Source organism: Falco cherrug, chromosome 4, assembly GCF_023634085.1.
Source record: "Falco cherrug isolate bFalChe1 chromosome 4, bFalChe1.pri, whole genome shotgun sequence".
Lineage (NCBI taxonomy): Eukaryota > Metazoa > Chordata > Aves > Falconiformes > Falconidae > Falco > Falco cherrug.
The window spans coordinates 77,560,539-77,587,766 of NC_073700.1; the positions used below are offsets into that span (position 1 = coordinate 77,560,539).

General features: G+C 45.4%; 2 protein-coding genes across 11 annotated transcripts in view; one reads left to right on the plus strand and one right to left on the minus strand.

The window, feature by feature from the left end:
- The window catches only part of PPP1R9A (protein phosphatase 1 regulatory subunit 9A), a 146,705-nt gene extending 140,040 nt beyond the window's left edge, over positions 1-6,665 (plus strand). For all 7 annotated transcript variants that reach the window (XM_055706711.1, XM_055706710.1, XM_055706713.1 and 4 more), the window contains one exon: positions 919-6,665. In XM_055706711.1, the coding sequence (XP_055562686.1) occupies positions 919-1,131 (213 nt within the window). In that variant the 3' untranslated portion in view covers positions 1,132-6,665. The remainder of the gene's footprint in view (positions 1-918) is intronic.
- LOC102055053 (serum paraoxonase/arylesterase 2) lies at positions 6,636-25,703 on the minus strand. Of its 4 annotated transcripts, none has more exons than XM_055706718.1 (10): positions 25,562-25,703; positions 21,497-21,567; positions 16,858-16,913; positions 15,763-15,928; positions 14,517-14,643; positions 13,518-13,718; positions 13,063-13,144; positions 12,413-12,541; positions 11,301-11,469; positions 6,636-6,903 (listed from the first exon to the last, which is right to left on the minus strand). In XM_055706718.1, the coding sequence occupies exons 1-9, from the start codon at positions 25,633-25,635 to the stop codon at positions 11,311-11,313; spliced, it is 1,065 nt and encodes a 354-aa protein (XP_055562693.1). In that variant the 5' UTR covers positions 25,636-25,703; the 3' UTR covers positions 6,636-6,903; positions 11,301-11,310. The 4 variants fall into 4 exon arrangements, with proteins under 4 accessions (XP_055562693.1, XP_055562694.1, XP_055562696.1 ...); XM_055706719.1 differs by lacking the exon at positions 6,636-6,903 and adding an exon at positions 7,130-7,340; XM_055706721.1 differs by lacking the exon at positions 6,636-6,903 and adding an exon at positions 8,080-8,190.
- Between the last annotated feature and the right edge of the window lie 1,525 nt (positions 25,704-27,228).

Below are 27,228 nucleotides of genomic sequence, written 5' to 3' on the forward strand. Positions count from 1 at the left end.
AGTCTTAAAGGAAGTAAGAACCCAGCCAGAAAGCAGTGAATCCCTGTGTGTCGAGTGGTGATAGGCTAGAATAATAAACACAGAGTATAAAGCTACAGCAACACTGTAAGAAATTCCCATATGCACTTGGATTCAGAAGCTTCAGAAATAGAGAGCATTTGATTTGTGAAGACTCTGGGTATATGTAATATACCCATATTTGCATGCCTAAATCATATAGCAGCATGTATAAGTGGTATTTGCATGCACATATTTCACATCCAGCTCTGTTTTGCGAAAGGGTGATTCAGAGGGTATAGTAAATAGACATACATCAGAAGTAGCAACTGAAAAATGAATTAATGGGATACTGAAGGCATAAGCTCATGCCAGTCGTATTATGTTAGAACTAAATAGTTTAGATGTATAAAGTATTCATTGTTTCTTGTGTGAAAATATGAGCTTACTTTTGTCAAAAATAATTACAGGAAGGAGCTGTGGGAAGCTCAGCAGATCTGCAAGTCCAAGTTTGGTGTTTCCTCTCTGAATTTTTTTGCTGACATTTCACTAACTAGGGGTTTTAGAAGAGAGTAAGTGAACTTTTCACCAAGGCATAGCAATGGGAAGTCTTGTTCTATGTAGACTTAGATGACTTCAGGCAAATAGTTTAATCTTTATTTGCCTCATTTGATCAATGATGTCAACAGTGGTAGTGGCAATGAAATCTAATTCTTCAATATTCTAGAAGTGGAAGGCATGGAAGGTAGCACAGAAGTGTATTAATTACATGTTAGTAGTGTAACTGAGCCTGTCTCAAGTTTGTTTAGTCGTTATAGTCTTCTACCTAAGAAGAATTATTACTAGAATATGAAAAATTTTGTGATAGATCAAACTGTATGAAATTCTTTTTCTTTTAAAATGTTGTTATCTCTACCTCAGGCTCTTGGTATGACATCTTCCCAGGACAGAGCAATCATTAAAAAAAAGCTAAAGGAAATGAAAGCATCCTTGGAGAAAGCTCGCAAAGCTCAAGAGAAAATGGAAAAGCAAAGGGAAAAGCTTCGGAGGAAGGAACAAGAGCAACTGCAGAGGAAATCGAAGAAAACAGAGAAGTCTTCATCAGATGCAACAGAGGGCACTAATGAGCAGTGATAAGCAGAAGTGCTGCTGCGTGAGGAAAGTGGAGGCACTTCAAGGGAAGAGAAACTCATACCCACTCTGGTGCCCCTTCAGCTTTCTTCTATTCGTTACGCAAGAGTGTGTACAGAGAAATGGGGCTATACATAGAATGACTAGGGGAATTTATATTGTGTAGTTTTATTTTCCCTCATACCCAGTTCACGCTCGTTGCTGTTGCCATGTGAAACGACCCAGCCCCTCGGTTTGTTTTGTTGTTGTTGACGGCTAACAGATTTCATATTTTTGTGGCGGTGTTTCCTTTCAAACTACTCTTCTCTATTGAGCGCTGTGTGTTTGGTCACTTCAGTAACCAGCATGATGTTGAGGAGCATGGTCCACTGCTTCACCTCTTCTGAACAGGATGGCCAGTCAAATCGATTGGTGAATGTTTCTTCAGCTGGGTCAAAGGAGTTGTGCTCTGTCTGATAAGGAGTTGACAACTTTCTAACTGGAAGTTCAGCTTGTTTATGGTGTTTGGATACTCAGTTCCATCACTGGAGTAAGTTTCATCTTGCATCAGTACCTTGAAGCGATACTGCTCTGGAAACACAACTGTTCAGTGACTTCTTAGTATACACTGGAGATAAAGACAGGAGAGTCGATATTCCCCCTGGTTAAAAGACAGGAGGTGAAACTCTTTCTGTTAACTGTACAATAGTTAATCCAGGAAGGAGGCAAAGCCTTAAATGATTATGTGGGTTTACACAGAAATCTGAGGATAACATTTATCCTTTAGATATCTGAGCAAGGATGAATTTCTAACTAGAGCACAGCGTATATATCTGTATAAATTTCATTGTGCTCCCAGTGTGTAGGCAACTTTCTTATAGCACACTCTGCTTTCTTTTTCATGTGTTTTGAACAGGAAACTGGGCTTATTTTGTTTGGGTTTATTGTTTGTTGTTTTTTTTTTTCCCCAGGAAAAACACAACTTTTTCAGATTCATTCTCCCATAAGCATTGGGAGAATAAGCTTTGTGCCGTGCTGTTATGAAGCTATTGTTGGAAAAGATTATCAAACTTGAGTCTGCTGAAGATTTTCAGTTTTTACAGAAGTGCACTTTAAGAGAGGAAGACGAGGGATTCTGGTTAAAATTTAATTCAGTACATTGCTGTTAAGATCAATGCTGCCATGGAGGTGACAGTTACTAAGTCCAAAGCTGCCATATATTAACTGGTTTGATTGATGTGTTTAAAGAATATCCTCACATAAACCTGAATTTTTGGGCGTAGGCTGTAGAATGTTTTGATGGCTTAGCAGTGGTCACATTACATCCTTCAGAGATTTGTTTTCTTGGTACATGAGGCCATCAGTGAAGGCTGCTGTGTAGTTTTGACTATGAAGAAAGCAGTGTATAGCTCACACTGCACGGTGTTACTGCCTCTTAAGAGTAATATTAAAATATTCAGTATTTCTTCAAAAGAATGGACAGACAACAAGTGAATATCCACAATGAGAAGCTAGAGGTATTTGCTTACTGCTTTATAGTAAAAGCTAACTACACAGCAGCATTTATATTTGAAAAACATCACTTCCTTTGTGTGCATCCTGGAAGTTGCAGTCTTCATCTAGTCCTGTCAACCCATAAATTGTTTAAGATGTTGATGCGAAGTTAGAATCTTGAACTTGAAAATTTGCCAGCCTAAAAAATGCAAGTATTGAATTCTTTTGAAGAAGATGCTTGGTTTCATTTGTCTCGGCTTCTCTTCTGCTCTGTACTTTATGGCATTCAGATTTGTGTCTGTAAAGTTCTCTGAAGCTCAGATTTGAAACAGTTGGGGTGCAATGTTTATAGTTAAATTTCTTTTGATCCTAATAATTTCTTTGACATGTAAAATGTTCCTGTAAACTGAGAGAGCCTAGGTCATGCAAAATTAATACACAACAGATCTACTTAGCATTAGCTTTCTTTTTCTTTCTAAATCCAATTTCTACAAGGTTTTGATGTATAATTTATTAAAATCTAAAAATGAAATTGCCATGAATGATACATCCTGGTATTTCTAAAGGTTTGTGATATTTTTCTTGAGGTAGACCACTGGCAAAAAAACCCCACCTGCGAACAAGTATTCCACATTGCAGTGAATCTTCCTGTGCTTTTTGTAGGAGAAAAGTTATACAAATGTTTAACAGCCTCGTAAAACTAGCATTCTGTTATTTTAGGAGGTTATCCATTTATATTTGAGTAAGAGAAGTTATCTGGAAGAAACTGGAAATTTAATATTTTAAATACAATGTTGATAAATGCATTTTGTGATCATTTTCTTTTTAAATAATGTTTACATTGTAGTAATGTTTAAATGGTTGTACACAGTAATCTAAGGTGGTGTCCCTGTTTTATGTTGTTTTCTTAGAAACCTGAGCAGACTGCTTGGCATTATACACAGAGTTTTCATTCTTGCTGCTTAGAACAGTGCCTAGTTAATCTCTTTGTAAATCAGATTCTTATTCTGCAGAACAACTAATTCAGCTTGAGTCCTTTAAGTACTCAGAGGGGGTTTATTGCTTTGTGGTAATATTGTTTTGTTATTCTCAGACTTTAAAAAAAAAAAAAAACCAACCCAAAACTTACCTTAAAAAACCCTAGTAGCTTAAATTTACAATAAAACCATAAAATGCATTTTTGATCAACACATAAAAAGTAGGCAAACCAAGCAGTGTCAAGAGTTTTGCTCTTCCTTCTGTGATAAAAGAGATTCTTGTGGATCCTTTTATTAAATATGATAACTCATTGTTGGGACATGCAGAAATGACACTGGATAATAGATGTGAAGCAGTTTGAAACTTTTGGTTTTGTTGTACAGGACCTTTAAAGTTGTGTTGCAATTTTTTTCCTGTTGTATTCTGTAATGACACCGAAGGTAAGAGATAATCTCATCATCTTTGTATCTCAGTGTATGCAAATACTTTTGCGTTTTTTCAACTTCTTAAATTTTTTTGCCTATTGTGCCATGAGCAGTCTGCTGCAGGGATACCGCAGGAATCGAGCTGTTACTAGAATTACTGGGCAGCTTTCCTCTGAAGCTTGCCAGTCCTTAGCTTTCCTTAACATTCAGAAGTGCTTGACACCGAGCATCGGGGTTCCTTGTACTTCATTGCTTCCATCAAAGCCCCCAGTCCTCCTGAGCTGCTCCACCTTCACCTCCTGACTCACGTGCTGGTGATTAAGAGTTGGGCAATGTTGTGTGATTTTTTGAGAAGGAATTGTGTTCCGCTTTCGAGTCAGAGAAAGAAATGCCACTCTTGCAAGTAGTGCAGAATCCAGTTCTACAGTAGGAAGGAAGAGGATCATCGTGTAGCTAGGTACAGCCAAGAAGTACCATTCCAGGTACCAACACAACACTGAAAATCAGAAGGAAAGGTTTGTGCAGATCCAGCTGTAGTTCTTTGCAGCATCTGCGCTGTAATCTGTACTGTTTCTCAGTGCTGAAATTTAGGGGAAGTTTTCAAGAACTGTGTCTTCTGTTGATTTCTTAGCTGTGTGTTTACGGAGAGAAAATACTGTCAAGGCAAAAGAAAACTGATCTTGCTCTTTTTAGGTGTGGCCACATCCCCCACACCATCATCAGACTAAGTGATAGAGGGGCTGGACCCTTTTAATCCCTCATTCCGTGTTCTCCCTCACTTGAAAACCTCAGGAAACCTATGTCGTGGTCCAAAACACTGAAAAAAACAGATCCTTAATAGCAGCACATGTTTAATTAAGTTGTAAGTCTTTAACAGTCCAAATGGGCAGAGTGCACAGAGCAGTTTTGATGATTTTGGTTTAGTTTTGTTAAATGATTGAATGTGATGAAATCAGTCTTTCTAGAAATGTTTCAAGTGATCTGTGGCTTGATTCCCTCTTTAAATAACTATGTATGGCTTTGTGTGTGTACATACATATGGGCATACACAGATAGTCATACAGATTCACGCAGCACTAGTAGCAGTTAGCACGTAGGTAGCGGGTGCTGCAGGGTTGTAGGCACACATGGGGTAGGCAGAGGACCCAGGGCTGTCTGCAAGCTCAGAGGAGCTGCCCCTTGGTCTCGCCAGCAAGCGTGCGTACCCCTGTCTTTGCTGGTAGCTTTACTCATGCTTTTCTTGTGGGGTTTTATGTATTCTGCAGATCAGATTTTAAAAGTTTTGTTAAAACCGTATACAGAATGGTCCTCTGCAGATCCTTCTGCCTTTTGTCCTCAGGTGGTTTTTTGGGGGGTGGGAGACTGGCAGGATTGATTTGTTGGAGTGTTGGTACTCTAGGAAGGGGACCCTTCTTATTATTTTTAACCCTAACTTTGATTTCTATGGGAGCGCTTTTAGCAGCTCGTTTTTGAGCAGGGTGACGAGTGACATCCAAGGGGATGTACCCACTCAGCACAGTGGGGCGTGGGCCACCTGCAGGTGGCACGGTCCCTTTTGTTAGCCTCTCGTGTGGATTTTACTGTACTTTTTCCACCTGTGAAACTGGTTTTTAAAGCTGTGACACCTTAGTCATGACATTGAGCCCTCCAATCCCTCATTATATAATGAGCTTTCTGTTACTAACCGGGGTTACTAAGCGGTACTTTTGCTGTCGGCATTAAGTAATGATGTAAAAAATGTGCGGGAGTTTTGGCAGTGGTGCCTTGAGCTGCATGTTCCTTTGGGAAGTTTGGACTGTGTCAGGAATGAGCCGCAGGGTTTGTGGAACCTGGCCAGCTGAGTGGGGCAGGTTTTTTCCTCCAGAGCAGGGAGAGGGGAGGAGGAATCACAGCTCCCGAGGTCAGGTCCACCCCGGGAGCCTGAGCCGCCTGTCAGGCTTTCTGTGGGAGCTTTGTCACCGACACCGCTGGGAGCAGGAGTGTCTGGAGGGAAGGGGGACCCCAGGGCACCAGACATAAGGAACAGCCAGCCCGTTTGGAAGTGGGGAGTGCACAGTGAACCTTTTCTGACTGTTTGCTCTCCCATACACATTTGCTGTCTGAAAAACGTATTTTCCAGTCACACTGCAACGGTAGCTCACTGGTCACTGACGAGTGTTAGATATTGCTAGAAGACCAGGCAGCTAAAAGACTAAAATGCACTGTGGTCACTGTAAAAATTGGCTTCTTACAGTGTTTCTTTTTATATGGTTGAAGAGGTGGTTGCGCTTCAGATTTTTTCCTTTTTCTTTTCTTTTTTTAAAGAGGTCAAATGTATATGAAGTGCATGTTATCCTGAACTTTTTGTTTGTACATCTTGGTGTCTGATCATCTGCATGAAAGACACAGTAGTGCCATGTCTGAGCTTGTTCTCTTGTGCTTGGTTGGTATGAATTTCTCTAGATTGTTGAGTTTTCCCCAAAATAACTTTGGTTAATATTTAGTTATTGGGAGACATCAAAACAAAACATCATGGTGGCCCTTTGTTTTCTTACAGTTTAAATACAAAAAACAAAGCCTTGTGGTTTAAAGTTAATTTGTTAGTGTAAATAAATTTCTTGCCAATGAGTATTATTGTTGTTAGACAACGAATGCAATAAAATGAGAAATCCTGAATCTTTATTAGAATTTGTATCGAGTCCTCACTTTCCTGTTCATTTCTTGGTCATTCCAGAAGGAATGAATGGGGAGCACGACTGGAGAGCTGCTGCTGCATGGGTCGGACTGGGGGCCGGGGGGACATGGACCTTGCCCTGCTTGTTCTTTCCTTCCTTCTGCTCAGTGCCAAAGATTATTTTAATCCCAGCTCTTGGCTAAATTGGCATGATTCACAGGCCTCTGAGTGGATCTCATTTACAATCTGTAATTATGTAAAAAGAAGTATAAAAAAAAAACAGTAAGGAAGGATAACGGCCATTTCACATGTGGATGAAATGTAGCGTGCGGTCTTTTACTGCAGGTCAGTGTAAAAGTAGGCTGCCTTCACACTGATGCTGGCCAGTGTTTGCCCGTGTAAAAGACCTGGCTGAAGTGTCAGGTAGTTATAATGGGCTTTTTATACATTCAGAGTAGAGCAGTTCTTCTGCTGAACGTGTTTAGTATGTCTTTATTTGTTTGATTTTAGTAAAGCATTAAATTAGGGAAGAGCAGAGGGCACAGACTGTCCAATTTGTGTAGTCGTTTCAGGGGATTTACATCTGGCAGAATCTAGGCCAAATACTCTGCTCTTAAGCTAACTCAGTCTGTGTTCCCAGTGGCTGAATCATCTTTCTTACTTTCTGCTAATATCTCCACCACCTGCAAGAAGATAAAAGAATTCTCAATCCATAAAATGATCTTAATTAAAATAGGTATATTAAGAAGCTGTAAATACACAACTGACATGTAAAAACCCGTCTGCTCAGCAGCTTCTTAAGCCTGGAGCCATCCATACGTATGTCCTTGTTTGTGCAAGTTGTCTCAAGATACCTGCAGTTTGGTTTATGAAACGCTCAGAACTGCTCCAGACTCTACAGCTTGTAAAAGATGATGGGTTATGCTCCCCTCAGGTTGCAAGCCCGGATTTTCCCTGTGCAGGTTACCTCGTAATCGGGAGGCCAGGCTCGAGATGCAGCTTCCTCCGCGGCTGTTTCTGCCACTGAGGCTGCCAGTGAGTTTTATCAGGCGGTGATGCCATGCCGAGGGGTAGGACCTGTACCCCAGCCTTGCTTTTGCTGCAAAACATGCGCTTGCTGTCTCTGTCCTGCCCAGTGCCACTTTAATGCACGCTGGTCCAGCTTCAGTTCTCACCTCCGCGCTGCGAGGCTGGGACGCCCCGAGAGGAGGTTGGCAACAGGCTTCGATCCGCCTTGCCCCAGGTTAAAATTCAAAATGTTACTGTTAGTAATAGCAGGTACTAAGTCCTACCCATGACCTCTCTCCAGCGCTTTAGGAAAAGATAAGGCCTATCACCTGCATGTGCTTCTGTCTGAGGGCAGACCACCGGGAAAGCCTTCAGTACAGGAATAGTTTTTTTAAAAAGGGGAAAAAAGCCAGACACGAGAAAATACATTCTTTATTTTCTGAAAGGCCAAAACCAGCAAAAACATGGAAGGTTGACAAGATCCAACAACATGTAGATTTGCTCATTTGAAGATGTTCTAAGCTACTGGAAAAAATGAAATTAATGTTTTGATGGGTTACTTCTACCACTGCGGGGGGAAATGCTGGCTGTTACGCTTCTAGAACCAGTGGGTAAATCGGGACCAGCAGCGTGACTGGTTGGTGTTTCAGCTGTGTTACTGCCACTGCAGCAAAATGCTGTAACTCTTCAGAAGATGACACTTGAGAACAAATAGTGGCACAAGCCTAAATTAATTATTTTTAAATGCTACTGCAGGATGTTGATGGCTAATCACAAACAGGTTAATAACCCAAACTCTACTTATTGTGAGAACTTCCTTCAGAGCATATTGTTTTCTGCTGGGGCTCTGGGAACAATGTCTGTTCCTAAAGGCTGGACGTGGGTTACAGTAGGAGAGCATGCCACTTCCCAGGGAAGCTGAAAATGCCCTGCAGGGAGCGAAGTTGCTGAGGGAGGTGTGGCGAAGCCAGAGTCACTGTAAATTATGTTCTCCAGTGCTTGGTGCAGTCAGCTGATGCCACAGGCAAGTCAGCAAAGGGACGAGACAAAAGATGCCCTGGTTCAGGGCTGGCTCTGCTCTGTGGAAGGGCTGTCCGCACGCTGTGGTCAGCAGAAGACTTCAAACCATCATCCGAACAGATGAGTCCCTGTCACCAACGCCTGCATAAACTGACGGTAAATCCTGGGCAGTGCTCAAGTCCCCAGATCCACTGTGGGTATTTTGGGGAGGAGCTAGGAACACGGTTTGTGCACAGACCCGCTAATGTAAGGCCAAGGCCGTGCGTGCCCAAGAGGTGAGGTCAGTTAGCTCCATGGCTAACCCTAAAGCTCAGGTCTCCCTCTCTAGCCATCGCTGGACCCCGGCAGCATGTGCTAGCTGTATACAAAACATCACAGATACCAGCAACAGCTATGGCTACATGGGGTGAAAGAATTCTCTGGCATGGCAGCAGTGGGAAGCTGCCAGCATCGGCAGGGCGCAGCGACGGAGCCAACATGTCGCTAGCTCAGTTCTTAAACCTCCCACAACTTCTTGCACCCAGGGATGTGCCTTACACCGCAGCATCTATGCCAGCAAGTGGTGGCAGCACAGGGGCTCGGAGCGGAGCAGACGCTCTCTGGGAACAGGAGGTGATGCGACAAGACCCACAGCCCACGGCAGCTGTGCAGAGGAAGGGGGATGGCACCGTCCCTCCCGTACAGCAACACAGCCCCAGCCATGAGCCCTGGCACCACCTCCTTGCTCCGGTTAGAGCTGTTCCTTTCCCTCAGAGAAGGAGCAGTAACTCCTTTATACCAGTGGATGAAAGCTATTAGGCTTGTCTGTGTTAGAAAGGCCAGGCACAGGAGCCAAGAGGCCAGCACACACATTTGCTGTTCAGGACCACTGCTCGCCCACAGCCGTGCCTCGTCTCAGCCAGGGCAGCAAAACCCAAAGACAAACAAAGGTTTGCACAGTGTTCAGGCGGCTGCAGCGTGGGCTGTCTGCCCTATCTTGTAGGCAGAAGCGCTCCTGTGTTTTCAAAGTACTGGACTTGCCATGTACTCTCCAGATTAGAGGGGGCCGTGGCTGGTGGTGAAGCAGGTTGCAGGAGGGAACAGCAAAGCCAGAAGAGCTTTAGCACCCAGAGAACGGCTCTTTCTCCTCCCGCGCTCGGGCCTCACAAGCAGCCTGCCTTTTTTCTCCACACAACGGCGGAAGAACAGCGAGGAAACACTACCACATCAGCTGAAGGCTGCAGAGGGGTGGTGGCCCTGGGCAGGTCTGCCAGGTGACGCCATTTGGAGGGGCAGCCAACTTGCTGAGATGTGCCAGAGCAAGCAGACACAGGGCACAACGGCAACCCCAGCAGGGGAGCCGCCACTGCTAACGTGGAGCCTTTAGCTGGATGTCAGCATCAATCACAAAACCAGAGTGGTGATCAGAGGTGGAAACTCAGAGGGCAAAAAGAACAGCAGGAGCTGCTCTGTGGGTAAGGACATCTATACTAATGAAAGAAGAGCTCACTCCACAGGCCAGGAACCAAGTGGTGGCTCAAAGAGGGGCTTCAACCACGCTGGCACCTTGCTGTGCACACTGGAAAGCACAAAACTGATTTCTAGCTTCAGAGGACACTCCATTCAGTTTCTTGCAAGTGATTGCTTACTGACACCATTCTAAAACCACCAACTGATGGAAACCTGGATAGGTCTTCCCACAGCGCACGTTATGGCCAACTGCCGCTGGGTAACGTGAAGTCAGTGCCTGCTGCACAGGAGCACAGCAGGAATCGGCTCCACACGGGCTGGGAGTTAAACACAGAACATGCTGATCAACGCTCAGGGGTAGTCATGGTGGCAAAGCGCCCAGAAATCCTCCCTTTGCTGTGACACAACAGTAACTGCTAATGCACTTTTCACTGAAGGTGCTCAGGAGCCATTTCCCACTCTTTAAGAAAAAAAAGCCTTTTTTAAACTCCCTTTGGAAGACTCAGTAAGAAACCACTCCAAAGTGATGCCCTCCTCTTTTCTCAGTAGGATTAAAAGAAATTTATGAAACTGAAGTAACGTTAGGAAATGGCTTAAAGGAGGAAAAGGGAAAAAATGACACTGAAATAACATTTCTTCTCCTTCCAGTTATTTCAGAAGCATGAGGGAAAGCCAACAGGAAGGTTTGGAAGAAGAACCCTCAGCACAGTCCCTGGGAAAGCCGAGGGGTCAGTGACAAGAAAGCACACCACACTGGTAGTTAGTGATTCTCATTTACAAAATCAGTTTTCTCCAGGGAAATTTAAAAAAAAAACAAACAACAACACACACCCAAACCAAAAACAAAACCAAAACCACCACCAACCAGAAATCCAGTCACAATAGACAACAACGTCTGACGGTTTAGTCACTTCTAATCTGAATTTGAACTTCAAGGTTACCCTTTGTTACTGACATGGGATCCTCCCCCTTACACAAATAAACTAATTTCTCACCTTTTATTTCCTTTTACTATTGCATAGAACTCTGAGTGTGGAGAGGAAGGCTAAAATACATTTCCGTGACTCTAGTTAACTTTTATTGGAACAGTCCTGTTGTTAGCGAATCTGGCAGAAACTAAGTGAGTTCCCAAAGCATTTAATCCTTTCCACTGCAGCAGATCTTACCCGCAATGAGCTATAGCTCACAGTAGAGCGCTCTGTGGAAGACTGTGCCGATGAGCAGTTTTCCCTCGTAGACAGATGCCACCGAGCTTCCCTGCAGCACGGAGCCGTTGTCTGTGTAGACACGCGTCACTGTAGGCTCCTCCGAGAGGATGTTCTGGACGCGCAGGACCTGCCGGAGGAGGGGGATACATCTGCTGAAACGCCGTGGGCGAAAATCCTCCAGAGATGGAGGGAACATCAGTATGTTAACTTAAGTTAGGTTGATCAGCTGCTGCTAACTGCAACCAAGTGATCCTGTGATAGGGCCACAAATTCTGCTTCAGTGACGCATAGTCCATGAAGACTCATGATTTTTTTTTAAGTGGTTGTGCAACAGAGGCTCCACCTCAGTAAGGCAGGCGGTCATCCCCAGCACTAGGAACGTGCGGTTTTTTCCAGCCTAAGAGTTACTTAATATCTTCTTATTTTCATGCTTTTTTTCAGACCAAGTGCCAAGTACCATAAATCTACTGCTATTGAACATGATCATTTTGAAAAGTGACTTACAGGGAGCTTCAGACAAGACCAAAAAAATCAAACAGACACCCACCAGCCCCCCGCACTCAAGCTGCTGGCACGCTGGTGCCAGTACCTCATTGATTTCAGAAGGAAAAAAGAATTACAGTGTCACCTACTGATGAACCACACTTGCACAGATAAATGACTCCAGTGCGAACGTTTCTGGTTGGGCTTTGCACTCAGTCAATTATTTTTTGTTTGGCAAAGAGGTGCTGGCTGGGTAATTAACGCAGTTCATCAAAATCTGATTGTGCGGCCACAGCTGCACAGAAAGCAGCCTGATGAGTCCAGCATGACTGAGCTACTGGGTGGAAATTGTTCTGTTGCCTCCTAAGGAACTGAATAGGTGTTTGTTAGCGAGCATACGCTGTTCAGGCTTTCCACTTGAGAGCAGAAGCTAGAAGCTGCAAGTCAGCTCGGTCTTTGCTTTCGTAAAGGCTGGCCAGGCATTTCTCTTACGTAATGCAGAGTTAAGTTATACCAGGGGAATCTGAACAGAGCAACTTTCTGGCACAGACATAGCCAAGAGACCAGTGACATCTCCCAAAAGGCACCTCAGAGGCAGGCAGATTTTCAGGATCACTGTAGAACAGCTTCATCCCATTGGGATGACATCCTATCCAGATGTCACCAGTGTGAGGGTCAATAGACAAGTTATCGACCAGAGTGTCCAACTGCAGCGTCTATTCAACACAGAGGAAAAACAAGAAAGAGAGGAGTTAAAGCTATCAGAAGTCCTGGAAGCACAACGTAACATAACCAATAGACTTGTGCAAAGACTCTCATCTCACATAACTTAGACTGATTTTTTAAGAAATATTTTCTCCACCAGTGCTATTTTTCTTCTTGCGCAGTATGCTTCACCCCTCCTCTATGCCAGGAGATACCTGCTTGCTGCTCCAAGCTTCCCCCATTGGCTCTCTCACACCCACGCCTGCGCTGATTACTGCAGTGCTCTGTGGTCTAACGCACACCGACCAAGGAAGACTTCCACTGCAGCTCTACCGCACGCCCAAGGATCCCTCTCTGGTTGCTGGCGAGACGGTACAAGACATGAAGCTCTGTAACAGGGTGCACAGCACCTCTGCCAACCCATCCAGACCAGAACTTCCCACACGATCAGGCTCAAGTCTCAAGCGTTCATGGGGACTAACCTGTCCAAAATTCACATATGACTCTTCTTTATGGAACAGCAGCACCTTACCTTCACATGGGTTAAATTCCAATTAGCATGTTTTTCCATAACATGGACATTATGATCAAATGCATCTGCAACATAGATGTACCTTCAAAAGAAAGCACCTCTTAGCAATCTGTATGGGTAAGCAGACAGACTTTAAGACTGTGGAGCGCTCCCCACTTGCAGAACTCCTGCCCCATTAACCCTTGCAAGCAATAGACGCAAATTTCTGTATCAGTTGGTTAAAATGCAGCAAACTTTGATCTTACTGCATATAAAGTACCACGCACAGCAGCAAACACTGCCACTAGTTAAAGACCAAGACCATGACTTCAGTTCTACAAACACTCCGCATACAAAACGCCTTGCTTTGTATGAACCAGTTTAGACACTTGACCACAGAGGTACCACGTGTACAAAACAGCATTTCAGGATTCTTTTGTGAGAAAAAACAAAATCTAAGGCAAGGAGAAACTTACCTTCTGTCGGGTGAAATGTTAATTCCATTGGCTGAATAAAACCCAGCTGCTACTTCTTTAACTTCTTTTGGACTGTAGTAAACAACATTTGACCAATTTAAACCCAAGAACATCTCTAAGAACATCAAGATGAAGTCGCAGAAGTAGTGGTCATTGGTAGCATAGAAGCTGTCTGGTCCCATAGCTACTACATCATTCACGCTAGGGGGGAAAAAAAAAAAAAAAGAAAAAAAAAGAGAGGGAGAAAAGTAAATAAAAGAATGAAATGAGAGGTATGAAGGAGTATTGTAGGAGTGTCCAGAATCCAGCCAGGATAGGGTCATCCCATAGACATAAAGGGGTTGCAATTACAGGTGGTACTTCAGATAGACACCAAGTTATTTAGATCCCTTTTAATTCTATTTCCTTTTACATGAGCAAGGACTGTGCAGTGCTGAGATCTGAACAGGACTGTAGGGCACCAGCTAGAGATCTGGCTACCTGTCCATAACTCCACGCAAATTCTTCTCTCTTTTGGTTACATGCAAGTGGAAACCAGAAATCAGGTAGGAGTTGTGACAACTTTATCTATCAGGCTCTGTTTATCTTACAGTCATTTTGCAGTAGGACAGACCATGAAAATTTTGTATGCAACAAAAAAACCTCAGAAAGCTAAAACTGTGTTTATTTTTACAGTGTAGCCAATTCAGAACAGAATATCTGAAGATTCAGATCTGCAATGACCCAAGAGTGGATTACATGAGAGAAGGAGAAATAGATGCCGAACTAATTCACTGGCATCAATCACAGTGGCGCTTAAGACTGATTCAGTGGTACAACTATTAAAAATCTCATTTACAGAAGAGATTTGAGAAACACAGTTTTTGATGACACAGATAATAAGTAATCAATGAGAGAAGCAGGAAAGCTGGTTAATACCCTAAAACTAAAACCATCCAACTTTGGATTTTACCAAAGCAGCCTCTTCTGCTGGGGGAAGACAGTATTTGGCTCCAATACCTTGTCAGAAGGTCATGTCGAATGGTTTTCAGGTGTACAAGAGAATTGTCATCTTCTACGAATTTAAATAATTCTACTGTGCTCTTCTGATGGGGATGGTTCACAACAAAGAGGTACACGTTGTCATCTTAAAAAAAGAAACGGAAACAGCTGAATGTGGCTGAGCACCCCCAGCTCTGACACAGCCTCTAGTACAGTGCAAACATTGGCTTTGGTGCATTTGTCTCATGGCTTTTCAGGGGCAGAACAGCAAGTACCAGAGTAACACAGGATGCCACTGCAACTGGATCCAGCCCTCCAGCTACTCTTCTCCCAGGCTTGCCCTACAGGGCACTGCCGTGTAAATACAGTTTTGCTATTTCTACCAAGGAAGAAAGAAATCACATCTTCATCCTTGTGCCCAAGCCACTGGGTTTTGCAATCCGACACACTATAGTGACTGGTTGCATGAAACAGCCACCGTCAGCTGGGAAGAGCCAGTTTGGGCTCTGGTTTCTTTGCTGCATACTCTGAGAGAGCTGAAGGGGCATCCTTCTCTTGTACTCTGTGTAAGGTTGCAGTCCTTCTGCTCAGCCCTCCTGGTGAGACCCTAAATCAGCCCCCACCAATTTTTCCAACACCTTCCCTTAAAGGGTGATTGCATGGGAAGGCAGGTCAAGCTGTAGCAATGTTCTCTTTTAATATTTGCAGACTTCCAATTGCCTCGATAACATCCACAGTGAAAGGACAGGGAAAAAGAGAGAAAGGAGAGCACAAAGGTTATTTTATTAGTAGTCAGAGCCTGCCATAGAACATGTCTTGGAGAGGGGAACATGGCTTGGCCACAGAGTACCTAAGATTCTGGTAATTTACAGAGTTCTAAAAATTTACTTTGTAGCCACAAAAGGCTCCATTCTGATCACTACTAGTTGGTGAAGCATGTGTCTCTTCAAAAGCCTTGCCCCCAGGGTGGGACAGAGGTAAATTGTGAAATAAACTTTGTGTAATTTTCAACTCCTCAAACTTTTCCCATGTTCTCTTTTCTTCCGATGTATAGGACATCTTTCTGTCTCAGATAGCCTGAGATTTTGTTTGCTTTAGCAGCTGACATTTAGAGAAGAGCCCAGTGAAGGCAGAAAGCCCAAAAACCTTTTTCCCTCCTGGCCAGTGCAGGCTATTGTGGGTGCAATGCAAGGCTGCAAAGGGATCTCTGTTTCTGCTCTTTACGCTGAGATTTGCCACCACCTCAAATTAAAGATTTCTTTACCTTTGTCTACATAGGTGCTGATTCCATGAGGGTTAAACGATGCCAGATCAAACCCTCGGCTGATTCTCAGTTCCACTGCTCTGGGATTGTCTTCATTCAAATCCATCAAAAATATTTCACCTGGCTTGTCTGGTGCAGGGCTTTTTATTCCCGGATATTTCAAGCCCTGTAAAATCAAAACTTAAGAAAATCATTCTTGGATAACAAAAATAAAGTGAAGCAGCACCAGGCTGAAAAGGCTGGAGCCTTGTTCAGGCTGGCAGGGAGACATCAGGATGTCCCTCTGCCTTAGCCTACTGTGACACGATGGAGGCTGAGGGGCTGGCTCTGCTCCCTCTGGCCAGCCCTGAGTCCCAGCGCAGAGGGAGCAAGCTGCGTGGGGCACGAGGAGCCATGCCCAAGGCAGCAGCCATCACCCGGCTGGGTGCTCCCGCTGTGTCAAACCACTCTGCAAGCAGATACGCTGTGGGGACGAACTGGATGTACGGCACCACCGACTGCGTCCAATGTGGTAAAGCCACGGGGAACAGCAGCACTGCAACAGCTTACAATTTCTGGCATGAATTTTGTAATGTTATCATTCCCTATGTGTCCATGTGTGTCCCTGGAGCATGAGATGAAAACATCAGGTTTTGCTTTAGAAATTAATCGCTAGCCATCCTGATTGCAAAGAAAAGCTTGAAAATGTATGTCCTAAAGGCTAAAAAACCAGGAACAACAGAATCACCAAACAAAATTATTTTTTTTTAATAGTAGTGAATTAACACACTTTAACAAGGGAGAGGTTTGACATTTCAACTCTTCAAGCAAGCAGCATGAAAGAAATTCCAGGTTACGTGAGCAGCTAAGCCAGTGCAATAGAATACCTGTGTCAGTGCCACCACCACCACTTCTGTGTCAAGAAGTGCACTTGCGCAAGCGGAAGGAAACACTGGCTAAGCTGACACAGGCCTGGGCTGCTCCTGCGGAGCCAGCCAGCCTTGTAGAAAAAAAAAAAAAAAAAAAAAAAAAAAAAGAGTCCATCCTGCAATTTTCACCTATGGCTCTGTAGGAAGCAGGCAAGCCCCTGCACAGGGAGGGAGTGTGGGCACTTACGGAGCTGATGAAAGCAAGTCCATTGGGAAGTATGTCAATGTCTTCTGAACCAGTTTCTGCAAGACAGAGATAAACAGGGGTTTTCAGACAACATTAAACATTTCCCATCAAAAAAACTCCTTTTTAGTACAATTCCAGCTCTCGTGACTGTCCCTTTCTGATAGGACTGCACAAGCAATGAAGTTCATGTTGCATTAAAAGTAGTAGCAGAAGGCAGCAGTATGCCAGGTTAGGGAATAGCACCGGGGTTCACCTCTTTTGGGGGACTTAAGGGTGTCCCCACAGTGGCTGGACAATCTCCCACCCAGCTCCGTGTGCCCCAGGGTGTCACAACATGAATCATCCGTTTTGACAATAGTGTTCTGCAGCAATTAGCACAGATGCTGAGATTCTCAGGGCAGGACTGTATCCATCATTCAGCCCACACGCTTCCATAAGGCAGCTCTGGGAATTGTGCACACTCACTCTCCTGGCTGAGCTGGGGCACTTCACTAAGATGGATTGCCAAATATTTACCTAAAGCTCTCAAGTGATAGAGAGCCTGCTACAACTTTAAAAGCCAAGGGCTTTAATAGCTAGACCGCACTTCTAACTGTGGGTAATCATTTCCAATATTGGCAGTTACTGTAATATTTTTCCCTGCTAGGAAAATAAAATAAATAAAAGCCATTTAGTAAGAGCACTAGAGCAATTTTAGGCTTTGATCAAGCACTCTCCACAGACCTTTTAGTCCAATGCTGAAGCACATCTGCCATCCCACATTTTCACCGCTCGCCTGTGAAGCCTCCCCTCTTTTCTCCCAATCACCAGCACAAACAGCATGCCCCACAAGCCACTTTCCAGGTGACGGCTGGATTAAACCCACCTGGGAGTGTTTGCTTCAAGGAGGAAATTGTTCTGCCAGTTTTCTTTAACAGAGCCATCAACATAAAGGTTTTCCACTCAGCTTGTCCCATCTCTCCACACCCCCTCCTTCCTGGCCATGGACCACTCACATCCCTTATGTGGGTCACACCATCCCTGGCACCTCCTCCTGAAGAAGGATCTGCAAATTTGAGCTAAGTTTATTGTTTGCTTTTAAGTAACTCCCAGCAAATTTATCCCAGCCCTAATTTCACCTGGCTGTAATTTATCCTGGGGCTGCCCAACAGCCCTTCTGGGGAGGAACCAGATCCCCAGATTACTCACCCAGGTGAGCTCCTTCCCAGCTCAGCCCTGGGGAAACGTGGTGGCACTTCTCCTGGAGGGACAGGGGACAAGAATAGTGCCAGCTTTCCTTCAGCCTCAGCAAGCCCCTGCTCCACACCATTACACTAACGAGCAGAGCATCCCTGCTTTCTGGAAAGCAAAAGATCTGAAGATGCATTTGCGGGGGAGCCAGCACATTATCTCACCTCCTGGGTTTTGGTTCTGAATTTCAGCTGGGCTCAAGCAGGAGGCAGACCTCTGCACTGATGTGCCCAGAGACATTTAGAGCCTGTGTGAAATTTTTTTTTTTTTTTTTTTTTAAGCTCAGGTTTAAACATCAAGCTCCTTTTCTTTGCCCCAGCTCTTGGTCTCTCCAGGTTTGGATTCATTTAAAAGACAGGGTTAGCGGCAATTCCCCACTTCCCAGGATTGCTGCAAAGATAACGAAGACATGCTGAGCAGCTCAATGACCATAGTGATGTGAGCCGGATAGACAGCTTTTACTGACACTAGAGCACACTGATGAGTGAATAAACAGAGATACAATAATTTATCACTACTGAAACAGTGAGGCTGCCAAGTAGAAAGATGAGCGGGCTAATTGGGAGCAGATAATTAAAAAGCACAAGTTTCTGGTGGAAGGCATGTGATGACACCCCTGCACCCAACTAATTTGAAAGAAACTGCCCAGCGAAGCACATTTTGGCCACTTCTCAGCCAGGTCCTGGTATGTGTAGAAGAGAGCGAGTGCCATCAAAAGAGCAGCAAAATGCCGATTCAGCACAATCCTGCTGAGCCAGCACTGCCGAGGCAGCGAGCGGGGATGGAAGCACACCGCTGGCTGCAGGGAAGCTCCCAGGCTCTGTTTTGGGAGGGCTCTGGGCTGCTGTCACAGGCGCTGTACGGGACAGGAGAGCTAGGGGCTGATTTATTAGGTATCAGTTGCCTGCACTGCATTGCTTAATTGTATCACCAAGCCCATAGGATCATGTGAAGATTTTATTGGTTCTTTATTTTATCTTAGTAAGATGTGTTCCCCAGGTGCATCTAACAAAAACCCCACCTGGATTTCATGTCCAAACCCAAGTGACTATTTCGCCTATATCCCACGAATTGTTCCAAGATGCAAGTATTTCCAGCAATCTCTTTAATAGCTCCTTGAACTTTAGGAATTAGTACAGGACATGTGGTTAGTTTATTATAAACCACTAACATGATTAGACAGTAATAAAATTCAGAAGATACTCTTTATTCTACAACTATAGTCTTTCCTACACATTTGTGAATGAGGTTTAGGACAAGCTGCAATTTTTTACGGGTTTGTTCAATATTTACATCCATCCCTACACTGCACAATATTCAAAAAGAAGAATAGATCAAAGTCTTAAAAAAAAGAGACACACAGAAGGGATGAAATCATGCAGAAAGAAAAGGGTCTACTAGAGAGTTTTTCCATTTACTCTGGGTTTGTTTCCATTACTATGGATGCATCGCTTTTAACATAATTACAATAGACTGTACCAGATGCCTGTTCTTCTACATACAGGATGGATTGTTTAAGATTATTTTGTTCGGAGCCGATCATTACCTACGTCCCACTTACAAGTTCAGAAGAACTGTTTCAAACATTAAAATAAAGAGAGATTGTTTATTCAACTTTATCATCAAATTTTAAAGGAAAAATGCCCAGGAGGCCGAGATGTCCATGTAGAAAGATATCCTTGTACAAAGTCACCCACAGGAACAACCTTACAGATCGGAGTACAGCAAGACCCCTGGTCTGAATAGTGCTACCTAGGCAGAACCTAGATGTTAGGCCTCCTCAGACTCCCTGAATAATATAACCCCCTCCAGTCATAGTAAGTCAGTTTTGGAAGACATTTGCACGAACATGCCAACTTTTAAGTTTGCACAAAGCCTTTGTTATTTCTCTTTCTGCCACATTGGACCTGCTGAATTAATTTTTGGCATTTTAATTTTTCTAAGGCCGGCAGACAGAGTGAAGGCAAGGCAACGTGCAGAGCTCCATGTGAAGGGACAGTGTTACAGGAGCACAGCGAGAAGCAGCAACAAAGCTCTGTAAATTGATCCACTGCCACCTCTGAGCAGAGCCAGGTTCTCAGAATTCACTCAATCTCCATGTAAATGTCAGGCACCAAAATGAGATATTGTTTGGAAATTAAACACAACTGTATTTGCGATTTCCAGCTTTCTTTCTTTCCTCAACAGAGCAGTCGTGTTGCAAACAGTCTTTAAAGATTGCAGTGGTGATATGCTTAAAAGAATGACTCAAAAATTATTTTTATATTCATTACCATCAAACCTGAATTATTCAGATTCTTGCATGAGTAAATTACACCTCAATCTAGAAGACCTGGAAAGTTTTTTCAAGTGCAATTTCTTCTGCACATAACCTCAGGCAAAGGAACTCTGCACATGCTCATTCATGGCAGTAATTTGACTTTACGAAGATGTTTGGTGGCTGACACAAGGAAGAAGCAAGATTTATGAAATGAACACAGTGACCCAGCAAGCTCAAAGGCAAGGCTCTTAAAGCTCATCCAGTGACTTTTTGCACGTGCAAAATCCAGACAAATTTCAACAGAATTCAAGACATTTCTGAAAATACTAAAGAGGAGAAAAGCCCCAGGCACTAAGATTGTATTAAGTTTAAAAATCTGGGGGGTGGAGGGAGACACAAAAAAAGTGATCAATTTTTAAAGTATCCATTTTATGCTCTGATTATCCTAAAGGGATAGAAAAAACAAGGCAGAAACATTCCTGTGTGCTAAACACATGACCCGAAGGACAAAGTCAACTTTTTAGCCACTCTGTTAAACCCCTTTGCAAACCAGACTAAGGTGCCAAACACGAACCCTTGCCCTTCGCCCCTGTGCAACCACACAGCCAAATTGCACAACCGCACCGAGCTCCTGCCGGCTGCGTGCATGGTGCAGCACCAGCCCGCTCCTAAATCGCCGCCAAATGAGGTGCTAAGGCAGGAGATCCTGGCTGGCATTTAGCAGCTGCTCCTTTGCCACATGCCTGTGGCCTCCTCTGAAAGCTTCCACCCTTGCAGCACATCCCGTCTTCAAGATGTCACCAGCTGACAGCCACCTGTAGGCGCCTGCCTGAAAAGCCAACACGCCCTCATTTAAAAGCCAAATAATTTCCTAAGTGGCTTAGCAAAGGAGAAGTGCTTGCAAGGCACTCATTTGCAAGAAAAGGAACAGAAACTTTTAATACTGAAGGCAAAAAGTGTTACAGCAACCTAGCTAGTTTTTCAGGAGAATTTTCTTCCTGCAGTTTCTCCCTACCTCAAAGTCCAAGCACCAAGCGAAAGCCAAATTAGCACTTTGTTTTCAGGATCAGTCTTGAGAGTTGGCTTTAAGAAGCAGTTACAAAATAAGGCTGGACAAAAGCAAAGCACTCAGTTATTGTGAGCACGTACCGATCCCTTTAATGAGCCGGCAGTTAGGGAGGGTTACCGGGGCTACTTCCCGCGAAGCATTGAGCCTGTTCCTGCAAGAGGAAAGAGCAGGGTTAACATCACACAGGTAACATTCCTAGCGTCGCTTTAACTAAGTTTTATTTTCTGCCATATTGCAGCAACAAATCATCCATAAACCAGTGAATAAGCAAAACCCAGAACTGACAACAGCAATCGCTCTAAATCACTGCGATGGTTACACGTGTCCAGGGATTAAGTGATTCTCCTAAACTGAATAATTTCAGGAACATTACTTTGCTCCTGAGCTTCAGGAACAAGTGTCCATGACCCACCACAGCTCAAATGATGGACTAACAGACATGCTTTCTTCATGTTTCAGCCACCTAAATACAATAGCACCCCACAGTTAGGACCAGCATTTCAGTGAGGAGAGGGCAACGTTCTACCCCAGCCCACTGGCTATTTCTGGTGACCAAGCCACCAGACGCAGCAATAGCCTTGTTGCAAGGCAGGCTACCCATTTCCTATCAGGTAGAACTTGGTAGTACTATTTTCAGCAGTTACCCCCTCCCTTTCTCTTCCCTCTGGTACCCACCAGAGCATTATCCTTCAGCAGTGCTTATTTTATTCCTTAGTGCCCACCAAACTGGATCTCTGGTTCGTGTTTTACTGGACAAGCAGGCACAGACAGGTAACCACCCACGCATAAGTTCCATCTCCTGCATTCCAAGTTGTCTACAAATCCGTATGAAGGGCACCTCACTACCAGAACTGCTGTGTTTGACCATGCTGGTCTGCAGTGCCATAGAAAATATGTTGTGTTTCTATGCCAAAATGTCAACTAGCGTACCAGAATATGTCTTCCTTTTTTTTTTTTTTTTCCCAAAAGAAAGTATTTAACTAACGTTTCTCCTTTGCATGCCTATCATACACAAGCGTTGAGGCTGTACGTGCTCCAGCCACAGAAAATCCTGAATGTAAAGATTCCATACCAAAACCTAGTCCTGTTTATGTTATAGTTTTAGGCATAAACATAAACAGCAGTATCAGTCTGTGATATGGGAAATATGCGATACAGCTGAGCACCATGCGGTATGTCAGTCCTGCATCTTTTCAACCACTTAATTATGAATTGTAAATTGCTTGAATGCTGTATCATTGACACAGGTTGTTAACATAACACCAGAAAATAAGAAGAAAAAGGTGAAAAGGGCAGAGGACAGCAAGGGAAAGGAGCCAAGTTAAACTCTCCCAAGCCCTCTCCCCCAGCTCAGGAGTCCTGACAGAACTGCACTGGCTCTCAGCCCACAAGCAGCACCCGAGGGCTGCCAGGTCCCCTCTCACCCCCCCACCCCCAGCATCCCGTCACAGCCAAACCCACCAGACCCCGAGGGTGGCTTGGGGCGATCATGCCCCAGATTTGCACTGCTGCCTCCTTAGGGTTTTTCCCTTTCCTATTTGCATCAGCTTTTCCTGGGCAGACTGCAAGCCACCCAGCACCAACGGCACTGCAGGAACTCAGCCAGCAGCCAATGAGGGATGATAATATCCCGACAGCATTCCCAGGGAAACACTTCATGGGCTGGAATGAGAGTAATTCAAAAGGACACTGGTCACAAGCCTGCAGCACATACAGAGGCTTTTCCAAAATGTGTCAGTTTATCTAGCTCAGGCAGCCTTAGCTAGTAAGCCAGATGGCCTAGATAACTAACTGGCCACACTAAAAACACAGCAGACATGCAAACTGTGCAGGATGCAACTTCAAAAAAAGCAGGAATTGTGCTAGTTGGTGCAACCCCAGTGCATGACAATTTTTTTGGCACTTTTTCCCACCCAGTTCCTTTTTGCAGTTTCAGCCCTCCACCCACTATCCCACTTTGGGGACACAAACCACAGGCGTTCCCTTTCCTTCAGCAGTGACCTGCTGCATACTCAAAGGCATCTCTCTCTCCTTCAGTTTTCCTCTTCTCTAGACTAACCAGTCCCAGATCTTTGGGGTTCTTTTTCCTGACAGAACTGAAAATCACCTCTTATTTTTGGTTTTGCCTACAATTCTTTTCAAACTGTCAGCATTTTTCTGGAAGCACGCTGCTGTTTTGAACAGAGTATAAAAGCTGAGAGCCGCATCAGTACAGAGTGTTAGGAAATGATAACATTGTACGTGTATATATAAATACATATATATGAACAACAGTATCAAAGGCATATTGTTCTGAGGAAAACTGTAACATGGTATAATTCACATTCAAGTTTTACAAATTAGCTCAGAACTTTCTTCAGAGAAGAACTGACAATGTGAGTTGGTAACACAACTTCTTCACCTGTTTTCTGCTGCACAAGTCCTACTCAGGTCCGTCTGGTACCTATCAGCAGTGTAATAGATGCATAAACCAACCTGATTAAAGAAGAATTAAGTTTTTAATAATTCTTCAAGCCTTAGCTTTTAAGCATTTCATGGATTCTTGTGTCGTACTATCTAGACACAATACACCAAACTCAGAAGGAACAGCAGTCTCTTTGCTGGACTCCTGCCTTCTTGGGGGGGAACGGATAACGGAAGGGCCTGGGAAGGGTTAACACTACCCACAGTTTCTCCTCTCAAGGCTGTGTTAAATTATTTCAGAGTACTTTGTTATCCAGCATTGTGTGTTTACAAACTCTGCAACTGTCTTCAGACCTCCATTACACTGCAGTTTGTTGAAAACACAGCACACAGGAAAAACCCACCGAAAGCCACAGAGGCAGGGGAATCCTGTTGCTGTTGGGAGATTTTGCTTTATCAGATTCCCATTATTGCATTTGTTTGTTCCATTTGGAGGGGACATGGGGTCCCCTGTGACTCACAGCAGTTTGAAATGGCTCACCCCACTAAAGCCCAGGAGCATTTCCCAGCTCCACCATCCCAACCTGTGCAACTCCAGGGCAGGAGGATCCTGTAACCACTATGGTTATCACTAATGCTTGCAGCGGATTCAGTGCAAGACGCCAACACACCTATGTGGCATAGGCTGGGTCTAGGAAGTATAGTCCTCCTGTAATTAGCTACCCAAAGATCCATTAGTTGGATGTCATTGTTTTGGAGTCAGGGACTGGGAGTCTGTGTGGGCATGAGCAAAATCATAATGAAGCTGCTTTGCAACACTAATTGACCATTGCTTTTCTGGCCTGAAACAATCAGTTACACGTTTAGTAGCTTTCAAGGAGAGAAGGTACTGTAACACCAGTGTTCACATTCACACCTCACGGTATGAGGTATATGATACGGAGCATGCTATGGCTGGGTGTTTTCACTCACAGCAAGTGAGATCCCAACTTATGATCACAGAAGTCCATGCTCCTTCAGAGGAAACCTCATGTACACGGGGGCTGTTGCTACCTGGAGGTCAGCTTCAGCAGAAAATAACTTGAGTTTCTGGCAACCTGATTTGCACTTGCTGTTTGGCCCATCTGCAGGAGATGAGGTAACTTCGCAGATGCTGGTTTTGCCACATCCCTGTTAAGTGCAGCCTCTGCAAAAACAGAGGTACCAGCCGCCCCCCGCCACAGGGCACCCTCTTCCTCTGGCCTCTTTGACCCCAGCATCTTCCTGGGGAGTATCTCACACCCCCCTTACGGCAAAGGGCGCTGCCGCTGGACCAACGCTCCTGGAGTTAGTTTATGGCTGGCGGAGCATGCGGAGGGCACGGCAGAGCAATCCAGCGCCCGCTCTTTCCCGGGGGAAACCGGTTCCCTCGATAGTGGTGATGATAGGGATGATGGTGATGCTGATGATTAGCCCTTCCCCGCCGGCCGCCACCGTGCTCGTGCGGGGGCAGCTCTTCGCCGCAGTCCGGCCCCAGACAAGGAGCTGAAGCGCCCCCCGCCCGGAGCCCGGCGGGGGCACCCACCACCCCCTGTCCGGCTCGGCCCCGCCGCCGCCCCCCTCCCCCAGCACGGTGGGCTCAGCCCCGGCCCGCGGCCGCGGTACCCCTCCCGCTCGGCCTCCCCGCACCCCCGGCTGCCCGCACCCCTGTTATCCCCCGGGGCGCCCCCTCCCCGCACGGCCCGCGGTGCCGGGCGCCTCACCGAAAGGCCAGCAGCCGCTCCGCCGCCAGGGCTGCCGCTATCCCGACGAGAGCCACCGCCAGCAGCTTCCCCATCGCCGCTCCCCGCGCTGCCCGCTCCCGGCTCCCGGCTCCGCCGCGGCCCGCCCCGCCGCGCCGCCCCGGCCCGCCCCCGGGCCCCGCACGGCGCACACGGCCGGCGGCACGGCCCCCGCCCCCGAGCGGAGCCGCCCGCGCCGACGGCGGCAGCGCGTTACCCCGGCAGGCACGGCCCCGCCGGCCCCCGCCGCCGAGCTGCGCGTCCGGGCTCCGGGGGCAGGAGCAGGCAGCGGCGGTGCCGCGCTGCAGGCTCCGCGGTGCAGCACCGTGGCAAAGGCCAGCGGACCGAGTTCCAGATTCTGTCATTAAAAAAACCAAAACCAAGTTATCTAAAACCGCGTGTGTTGTTAGACAAAGATTGCCTGATGCAGGATGTAGAGGTACTCGGGGTACACCCCTATACTGAGACATACAAGCTAATATGTGTGCACTAACACCAAAGTTTCCCTCCCCAGATTTTGCTGGAGAAGCCCTGGTTTCTATGTGACCGTTCTCAGATGCTTCCATGGTTTCTAACACACCAACAACCCTTGTGCCTTTGCTGCTGCATGGCTCTCTGTCCCCTGCCTCCACTGCGATGGCGCACCGAAGGCTCCCACTAGCACACTGTCCCTCAAACATCGGCGGGCCGCCCCCAGGCTTATCTCTAGCAAGCCCAGTTTTATCCCTTTCCCCCTTCAAATCTAGTTTAAGGCTCTTTCAGTGAGCCCTGCTACCTCCAGCGCAAAGATCCTTTTCCCCCCTGAGACAGCCGTGCCCTGCCTGCTGCTGGAGGGCCCCATGTCCTATAGACTGACCCGTGATCAAAAAACCTGAAATTCTGCCGGCTTATGCAAGAGCGATTTCTCATCTCAACTTGCTGCAGCACCGCTTTGCTGGCATAGTATTTTTAATTTATTTATTTACACCACAGTTTAATTTGCAAGAGCACATACTGCTTGGTGTCTGGGTCTCAGTTTTGGACCAAGATGGGTGTAATTCCTCTAATAAAATGTAAATGTCTACAGGGGAGATGGAGACATCAGAGCCGGTGGTAAGACTGCAAGAGTGGCCACACTGTGTCAGACCAAGGGTTCATCTAGCTCAACGGCCAACAGAGGTGGTAGGCAGGGGCTTAGGCAAGAGTAAGGAAATGGGAGGCAAGTTGGATAAATCCCCCAAGCTTCTTTCCCAGCTGCTAGTTATTTTCAGCTCAGTATCATGAGCTTTACCTATTTAGTAACTCTTAGCAGATGTATCTTTTAAGTACTTTCCCGTCTTCCCTTGAAGTGAGTTGTGCTTTTGCCATATTTTTCACTGATGTCAAGCCACCCAGGCACCCTGTACAGTCAGGGCAGGAGAAGTTACTTTGAGGTAGCAATTCATATGAAAGGTGCCTAAAACAGAAATCTTCCCTAAGAAGTAGCAATTTCTCTGCATTCGCTGGAAAGGAGCCTGCAATGACTAATTCAAGTGAAGAAATCTGCCCTGCAGATGTCTGAAGGTAGAGGTAGTGAATCTCCCTTGAAGTCTCTGCTCGTCAAGTCGCCCTCGACTGAAGAAAGAGCCTGGCTTTCTCAGCAGCTTGCCTCCTCAACGCGATCCCAGCCA

Coding starts and splice junctions, on each gene's coding strand:
- LOC102055053 (XM_055706718.1), bottom strand. CDS start 25,635: ATGGGGAAGCTGCTGGCGGTGGCTCTCGTCGGGATAGCGGCAGCCCTG. Junction 14,644..15,762: donor CAGCACCTATGTAGACAAAG/GTAAAGAAATCT, acceptor TCTTTTTTTAAG/ATGACAACGTGTACCTCTTT. Junction 13,719..14,516: donor CGACATGACCTTCTGACAAG/GTATTGGAGCCA, acceptor TTTCCCCCCTAG/CGTGAATGATGTAGTAGCTA.